This window comes from Syngnathus floridae, chromosome 6, assembly GCF_059516105.1.
Source record: "Syngnathus floridae isolate MCC-2025c chromosome 6, RoL_Sflo_1.0, whole genome shotgun sequence".
In the NCBI taxonomy this organism is placed as follows: domain Eukaryota; kingdom Metazoa; phylum Chordata; class Actinopteri; order Syngnathiformes; family Syngnathidae; genus Syngnathus; species Syngnathus floridae.
In genome coordinates, this window is record NC_142418.1 from 562,501 (window position 1) to 571,225 (window position 8,725).

Here is an 8,725-nt window from a genome sequence, read left to right on the forward strand (position 1 = left end):
AGACATGCGTAGGCCCGTGCCTTCCGTTGCCTTCTATCTAACCGACAGGGTCGGCGGACCCTTTGGGGAAGGTTTAGCGAATAAAACTCAAAATACCTAACCCTAACCCTTTTTAAACACAATGAGTTGTACTTACCGTGTACGCTCTAGACGGTCCACTTGCAAGCAGAAAATAAAGATATTTCTGTTGATAATCGTCGTGTTTGTATCCGTTGTCTTGCTCAAGGCCATTGCGCCCACAGATTTGAATTTTGGCGAGAGTTCATCCTATTGACGTCATTTCCGCGGTGTAATACCGCATATCTGAAACGGCAAAGTTAAGAGTAGAGTTAAATAAAGTTTTTAATCAACGCAATAATATACAACCGTTGACCAGTCGAAATAATCGTCGAAATTTGGCGTCTGTGGCTGGAACCAGACGCCGAGTTCGACGTTCCTCCCAAACGCCACACTCCCTTGCTTTTCAGGGCTACACAAAAAAAACATATTTTTCAAAACAATGAGTTGTAATTACCTTGTACGTTCTAGACGGTCAAGTTGCAAGCTGAAAAAAATATTTGTCTTGTTAGTCGTCGTGTTACTAACCGCTGTGTCTTGTTTGCCAGCATTGCCGCTTTCCTACTTCCTGTTGCAAGTCACGCCCACGGATTATAATTTTGCCGTAAGTTCCACCTATTGACGTCATGTCCGCGTCACATGACTGCGACATAATATTATCTAAAACTGTTTGTGCGGTATTGTGTTGTTCTGTGCGGTATTGTGTTATTATGTGCGGCGTCGTGTTGTTCTGTGCGGCGTCGTGTTGTTCAGTGCGGCGTCGTGTTGTTCAGTGCGGCATAGTGTAGTTCAGTGCGGCATGGTGTTATTCAGTGCGGCATGGTGTTGTTCAGTGCGGCATGGTGTTGTTAAGTGCGGCATGGTGTTGTTCAGTGCGGCATGGTGTAGTTCAGTGTGGCATGGTGTTGTTCAGTGCGATATGGTGTTGTTAAGTGCGGCATGGTGTAGTCCAGTGCGACATGGTGTTGTTCAGTGCGGCATGGTGTTGTTCAGTGCGGGATGGTGTTGTTCATTGCGGCATGGTGTTGTTCAGCTCGGCATGGTGTTGTTCAGTGCGGCATGGTGTTGTTCAGTGCGGCATGTTGTTGTTTAGTGCGGCATGGTGGTGTTCAGTGCGGCATGGTGTTGTTCAGTGCGGCATGGTGTTGTTCTGTGCGGCGTCGTGTTGTTCAATGCGGCATGGTGTTGTTCAGTGCGGCATGGTGTTGTTCAGTGCGGGATGGTATTGTTCAGTGCGGCATGGTGTTGTTCAGTGCGGCATGGTGTTGTTCAGTGCGGCATGGTGTTGTTCAGTGCGGCATGGTGGTCAGTGCGGCATGGTGTTGTTCAGTGCGGCATGGTGTTGTTCAGTGCGGCATGGTGTTGTTCAGTGTGGCATGGTGTTGTTCAGTGCGGCATAGTGTTGTTCAGTGCGGCATGGTGTTGTTCAGTGCGGCATGGTGTTGTTCAGTGTGGCATAATGTTGTTCAGTGCAGGATGGTGTTGTTCAGTGCGGGATGGTGTTGTTCAGTGCGGCATAATGTTGTTCAGTGCGGCATGGTGTTGTTCAGTGCGGCATGGTGTTGTTCAGTGCTGGATGGTGTTGTTCAGTGCGGAATGGTGTTGTTCAGTGCGGCATGGTGTTGTTCAGTAAGGGATGGTGTTGTTCAGTGCGGCATGGTGTTGTTCAGTGCGGTATGGTGTTGTTTAGTGCGGCATGGTGTTGTTCAGTGCGGGATGGTGTTGTTCAGTGTGGCATGGTGTTGTTCAGTGCGGCATGGTGTTGTTCAGTGCGGCATGGTGTTGTTCAGTGCGGCATGGTGTCGTTCAGTGCGGCATAATGTTGTTCAGTGCGGCATAATGTTGTTCAGTGCGGCATGGTGTTGTTCAGTGCGGGATGGTTTTGTTCAGTGCAGGATGGTGTTGTTCAGTGCGGCATGGTGTTGTTCAATGCGGCATGGTGTTGTTCAGTGCGGGATGGTGTTGTTTAGTGCGGCATGGTGTTTTTCAGTGCGGCATAATATTGTTCAGTGCGGCATGGTGTTGTTCAGTGCGGCATGGTGTTGTTCAGTGCGACATAATGTTGTTCAGTGCGGGATGGTGTTGTTCAGTGCGGGATGGTGTTGTTCAGTGCGGCATGGTGTTGTTCAGTGCGGGATGGTGTCTTTCAGTGCGGCATGGTGTCGTTCAGTGCGGCATGGTGTCGTTCAGTGCGGCATGGTGTCGTTCAGTGCAGCATGGTGTCGTTCAGTGCGGCATGGTGTCGTTCAGTGCGGCATGGTGTTGTTCAGTGCGGGATGGTGTTGTTCAGTGCGGCATGGTGTTGTTCAGTGCGGCATGGTGTTGTTCAGTGCGGTATCGTGTTGTTCAGTGCGGTATCGTGTTGTTCAGTGCGGTATCATGTTGTTCAGTGCGGTATCGTGTTGTTCAGTGCAGTATCGTTGTGTTGTTCGTATTGTGTTGTGTTGTTAGTATTGTGTTTTGTTGTTCGTTTTGTGTGGTGTTGTTCGTATTGTGTTGTGTTGTTCGTATTGTGTTCTCTTGTTCATATTGTGTTGTTCGTATTGTGTTGAGTTTTTCGTATTGTGTTGTGTTGTTCGTATTGTGTTGCCTTTAACACTTTGCCTCTAACACTTAGCCTCTAACACTTAGCCTCTAGCACCTAGAAGGTAAATAAATAGGAAGGAAGGACTCACCGGTGACGTCTTTGCCCACGTCCAAGCGTTGTACTTTGTATTTTCATCCTTCTGACAGTGGAAAACATATAGCCAACAAACACCGTGGAACCTAAACGAATGAAAGAAATGTTGGCCACAACCAACATTCACAGATACAACACAATGTGACGTGCGGGGTTGAGGTTAAAGGTTGAGTGAAGGGCCCTCGTTTTAAACAACTTTTTTGAAAAGGATTGGGAACAAGTAAGACGTATTTAATTTATTTAATGGGAAGTAGTAAGAGCTATTGAATTTAATCTATGTATTATATTCTATTGTATTGTATTATGTTGTATTCTTTTGGATTGTATTCACACTAACCCCACTAAAACTTCAGCCCACAAAAACTCGCCTCTGGCGCCTAGCCTCTGGCACTTAGCCTCTAACACTTAGCCTTTAACATTTAGCCTTTAACACTTAGCCTAGAAGGTGAATAAATAGGGTTAAAGGTTGAGTGAAGGGCCCTCGTTTTAAACTACTTTTTTGAAAAGGAGTGGGAACAAGTAAGACGTATTTAATTTATTTAATGGGAAGTAGTAAGACTTATTAAATTTATTTAATCTACTTTTCTTCCCAGGCAAAATTTGATGTGCTGCAATTCCAGATTTCCAAAGTGAATGAAGGAATGAAATCCTTTAAATTATGAATAAATTTTGTATAAATACTAGGCATAAACACTAACTTTACTTGTTTGAAAATGACTGGTTACAAGACAGACATCTTTAATTTATTCAATGGGAAGAAGACTTATTTAGTTTAATTGATCTATTTTTGTTCCCTGGCAAAATTCGATTTGCTGCAATTCCAAATTTCCAAAGTGAATGAAGGAATGAAGTCGTTTAAATTATGATTTTGTATAAATACTAGGCATAGACACAAAATCCACGGCACAAAATGGGCAGACTTTACTTGTTTGAAGAGGACTGGTTACAAGACAGACTTTTCTGATTTATTTAATGGGAAGAAGACTTATTTAGTTTATTTAATCTATTTTTGTTCCCTGGCAAAATTGGATTTCCTGAAATTGTATTTTGCCAAATCTTGACTTGAGACCTGATAGGAAGTATTAAACTCTTAGTTAAATGAAAGCAATTTTAAATTATGTTTTTGTATAAATACTAGATATAAACAGAACATCTACTGCGCAAAATGGGCAGAGTTTACTTGTTTGAGGAGTGGCTTATTTAAGACTAAGATTTATTAAATCTGTTTGTTCCCAGGCAAAATTGGATGTGATGCAATTCCAAATTTCACCACATGATGGTGCCCAATTTTGACTTCATAGGACATATTAAACACTTAGCTTGTTATTATTACTACTTTGGATCTATTCTACATTACTTGGAAACAACATATTCTGTAACAGATTAGGCAGTATAATCACATATGTTAACTTGAGAGTGCCCACACTCAATCTACTTATCGTGATGTGTTAAATCAATTACTGTTAGACATTATTTGACTGATAATCTACCAAATCTTTGAATTGAAGAATTTGTGATTTAATTAATAGCTTGTTCAGGGTAATCAGACTTGTATATAATTCTAATGACCTTCTTTTGAAAACTATTCTGAATTACAACTTTGGATCTTATATCACTTTGCAACAATATGCTCGGTGACAGATTAGGCAATATAATCACATATGTTAACTTCAGTGCCCACACTGTATTTATTTATGGTTATTTGTTAAATCAAGTACTGTTAGACATGAAATTGGAAGTGTTTAACATAAATGTTATGGCTACTCACCATTGTAGCTCGCTCCTGGTCAATGATACGAGCCTCTTCTTGCAGTGGAAAACTTGCAGCCAACAAACACCGTGGAACCTAAAGGAATGAAATTAAACATTAACATTTCGCCTCGACCAATTTTCACACGTACAACGCAACGCGGCTACACTTCTGCTATTACAAACGTAAATCTCCTTAAACACAATGAGTGTTACTTACCGTGTACGCTCTAGACGGTCCAGTTGCAAACAGAAAATAAAGATATTTCTGTTGATAATCGTCGTTGCTCAGTGGCTCACGGCCATCGCGCCAACAGATTTGAATTTTGGCGGAGGTTCCGGCAATTACGTCATATCCGCGGCACATGACTGCGACGTAATACCCGCTTATCTGAAACGGCAGTTAAAAGTAGAGTTACATCAAGTTTTCTTGGAACCTAAACGAATGAAAGAAAACTATCATTTGGCCACAACCAACATTCACACATACAACACAACGTGCGGGGTTGAGGTTAAAGGTTGAGTGAAGGGCCCTCGTTTTAAACTACTTTTTTGAAAAGGAGTGGAAACAAGTAAGACGTATTTAATTTATTTAATGGGAAGTAGTAAGACTTATTAAATTTATTTAATCTACTTTTCTTCCCAGGCAAAATTTGATGTGCTGCAATTCCAAATTTCCAAAGTGAATGACGGAATGAAGTCCTTTAAATTATGATTTTGTATAAATACTAGGCATAAACACAAAATCTACGGCACAAAATGGGCAGACTTTACTTGTTTGAAAAGGACTGGTTACAAGACAAACTTTTTTAATTTATTTAATGGGAAGAAGACTTATTTAGTTTAATTGATCTATTTTTGTTCCCTGGCAAAATTCGATTTGCTGCAATTCCAAATTTCCAAAGTGAATGAAGGAAAGAAGTCGTTTAAATTATGATTTTGTATAAATACTAGGCACTGACACAAAATCTACGGCACAAAATGGGCAGACTTTACTTGTTTGAAGAGGACTGGTTACAAGACAGACTTTTCTGATTTATTTAATGGGAAGAAGACTTATTTAGTTTATTTAATCTATTTTTGTTCCCTGGCAAAATTGGATTTGCTGAAATTGTATTTGGCCAAATCTTGACTTGAGACCTGATAGGAAGTATTAAACGCTTAGTTAAATCAATACAAGTTGGTAATAAGAGCGAATAATGTTGGTTGAACCGATGAATGAAAGTTGAAAGCAATTTAAATTATGACTTTGTATAAATACTAGATATTAACAGAACATCTACTGCGCAAAATGGGCAGAGTTTACTTGTTTGAGAAGGAGTGGCTTATTCAAAACTAAGATTTATTTAATCTGTTTGTTCCCAGGCAAAATTGGATGTGATGCAATTCCAAATCTATCTGAAACGGCAGTTAAAATTAGAGTTACATCAAGTTTTCTTTTTTAATCAACGCAATCATTTACAACCGTTGACCAGAAAGAATCGTCGAAATTCGACGTCCCCCCCAAACGCCACACTCACTCGCTTTTCAGGGCAACAAAAGTACTTCTTTTTAAAAACGATGAGTTGTACTTACCGTGTACGCTCTGGACGGTCCAGTTGCAAGCAGAAAATAAATATATTTCTCTTGTTAGTCGTATGTTACCATCCGCTGTGTCTTTGTCAACATCGCCATTTTCCTACTTCCTGCTGCGAGCCACGCCCACGGATTTAAATTTGGGCGGAAGTTCTTTCCATTGGCATCGTTTTCGCGTATAGCAAATCCGATTGGTTGGGAAGGGGGCACGGTTATGCAGCCGAGGGGTCCTGTGATCGGTGGGATGTAAAGTAGGCGTCGACGTCACGTCCGCGTCACGTGACCACGACGTGGCAGACGTCATATAGCAACCGCTGTTTTGTTTAGTAGACTTACAGTTGTTATGCATTGACATAATGGCGCACACACCAAATAGATTTAAATAAATTAAATAATTCTTCTGCCCACTCCCTTTTAAACAAGTTAACTCTCCCCGCGGATTTGAATTCCGGCGAAAGTTCCGCCCATCGACGTCACGTATGTCACGTGACCACGACGTGGCAGATGTCATATAGCAACCGCTGTTTTGTTTAGTAGATTTACAGTTGTTATGCATTGGCATAATGGTGTGCACTCAAAATAGATTTAAATAAATTAAATATTTCTTCTGCCCACTCCCTTTTAAACAAGTTAACTCTGCCCACGTCCATTGACGTCTTGTCTGCGTCACGTGACCACGACGTAGCGACGTCATATTGTAACCGCTGTTTTGATCAGTAGACTTACAGTTATTATGCGTTGACATAATGGCGCACTGGTTAGCATGTCCACCTCTTAAGCATGATGTTGCGGGTTCGACGCCTGATCAATGATAGCATGGAGTGAGCTGAAGTGCATGGCGCTGAAAATTTGAATCTTTGAAATGCGCTGAGGTCTGACATATCAGGCAGAATGGTTTGCCATCACGTTCAACAAAAAATAGAAACTTTCCCACTCTGATTAAAACGTCCTGTGTTCATCTACATATTTTCGTTTTGCTGTGCATCTTTTCCCTGCCATTTCGAGAGCCCAATTGACACTCATAGTTTACTGGAATGTGTTTGCCCATCCTACTTTGTGGAATTTCACCACATGCGCTTTTGACCAAAATACCAAATTGAACTCAAGTGAAGCCAACACGCACAACCCCCCCCCCCCCCCACACACACACACACACACACACAAATGTTGATATGAACATAAAAGAGCCGCATGCGGTTCAGGAGTTGCGGCTTGGCCAAACCTGTACTATACAACTTTATTTGTATAAAGTTTTCACAACAGCTGTCACACAAACAAAGCGGGAAAAACCGAAGACGTGCGTGTTCCGCCCACGCTGGATTTATTTGCACCTTTGAAAAGACACCGTATTGCCGCAGATGTGGCAAAGAGTACTTTTGGGCATCTGAGACGGAAGGATGTCCAAAGCATCACGTCACCTGCTCTGGTAGGCATGGTGGTGGGACGTTGAGGTCAACCGCTTTGGGGTTGGCTGAATCTTTGGTCGCAGGATGCCACACACTTGAAGACAGAAGCAGAAAAGCAGAGCTAAATGCAAAATGTACTCACCGGTGACTCCAATTTTTTCCCCCCCTGAAGAAACAGCTGGACGGGTGGCCCCGGCTGGCCAGTGGGACTCTTGTTATTCTGACCCTTTTTAGTGCGCGTTTGGGGCAACAACCGTTTTTTGTGGCGCTCTCTTCTGGTTCAAAAGTGCCCTGCATGTGAATTTGCCTTTCCTGCCTTCTGATTGGATGAGCGCCGGTGTGAAGCGGTGCCTCTGTCACCGTGGCGGGGGGTATACGTTGGCATCGGAGCGTCTGCCAACGTCTGAGACCGGCTGGCAGTGTATCGGAGGTGTCGAGTGCGGTGCCGCTGGAGCTCACTCACCAGCTGGTGTTAGGGCCACAGAATGAAGGCCAAGGAGAAGAATAGAAAGAGAGCTCCAGGATGCGGAACTCAAGGAGTTCGTTTCGGTCTCGGATATCCTGGATGTGCTCTTTCAGACGCGCTTCTTCCGCCTCCATCCGCCTGACCTGAAAAGACAGTCAGACCTCATCTGCGGGGCTTCCCGACGGGTGTGACGCCAAGCGACTCCGCCCAGCGCCTTTCTTTCCGTCACCTTTTCGGCCAACTGCTGATTGCTCTGACGCAGCAGCTGCTTCTCCTCCACCCACTTGACATTCTAGAAGAGACAAACGTGTGGACAGCTTTGGAATGTTGTGTCATTTTCATCCAAAAATTCTTTGGTTGACTGGAAAATGACATTTGCTTTTCTCTGCATTTTCCCAGCCACGTTCGGGGGGAGGGGTTGGTCCAGTAATGCCAGACGAATGAGTGACTGAAGAATGTAGCTATTTTGTCTGAGAAAAAGGTGTGCTCATTGATGAGCTTACCTGTCCTTGTTGCTTCAGCGCTGACTCCAGATCTGCTACTCTGCTTTGATAGTGACCCATTTCTACCATCAGCTTTTCTCTGGTCTGAAAGGAGGAGGAGGGAGGCTCCTCCTCCTCCTTTCAGACCAGAGAACACCCGAGGCTGGGTGAGAACGGGGAGGCTGCGACCCGGCCGGGGGTTGCGGGAAGGGGCGCCACCTTGATCTCCTTCTCGGCGTCGTAGTCCCCTTCGCTGGTCTGGGCTAGCAGAGCGTAGGCTCGTTGCAGCGCTTGATATTCTTGCGTCAGC

The 8,725-nt window shown here is 43.6% G+C and overlaps 1 protein-coding gene across 2 annotated transcripts in view; it reads right to left on the reverse strand.

Annotated features, from left to right (window-relative positions):
* Window positions 1-8,522, reverse strand: part of LOC148395906 (uncharacterized) — an 8,979-nt gene extending 457 nt beyond the window's left edge. The window contains exons 1-6 of one of the 2 annotated variants that reach the window (XM_088379488.1): window positions 8,437-8,522; window positions 8,163-8,225; window positions 7,931-8,076; window positions 7,480-7,561; window positions 4,707-4,877; window positions 4,506-4,583 (exon numbers count right to left, since the gene is read on the reverse strand). In XM_088379488.1, coding sequence (XP_088235614.1) covers window positions 4,506-4,583; window positions 4,707-4,877; window positions 7,480-7,561; window positions 7,931-8,076; window positions 8,163-8,225; window positions 8,437-8,505 — 609 coding nt within the window. In that variant the 5' untranslated portion in view covers window positions 8,506-8,522. Of the gene's footprint in view, window positions 1-136; window positions 545-2,732; window positions 2,824-4,505; window positions 4,584-4,706; window positions 4,878-6,061; window positions 6,665-7,479; window positions 7,562-7,930; window positions 8,077-8,162; window positions 8,226-8,436 lie in introns of those variants that run through there. The other variant, XR_015859156.1, reaches the window with a different exon arrangement.
* Window positions 8,523-8,725: the final 203 nt, after the last annotated feature.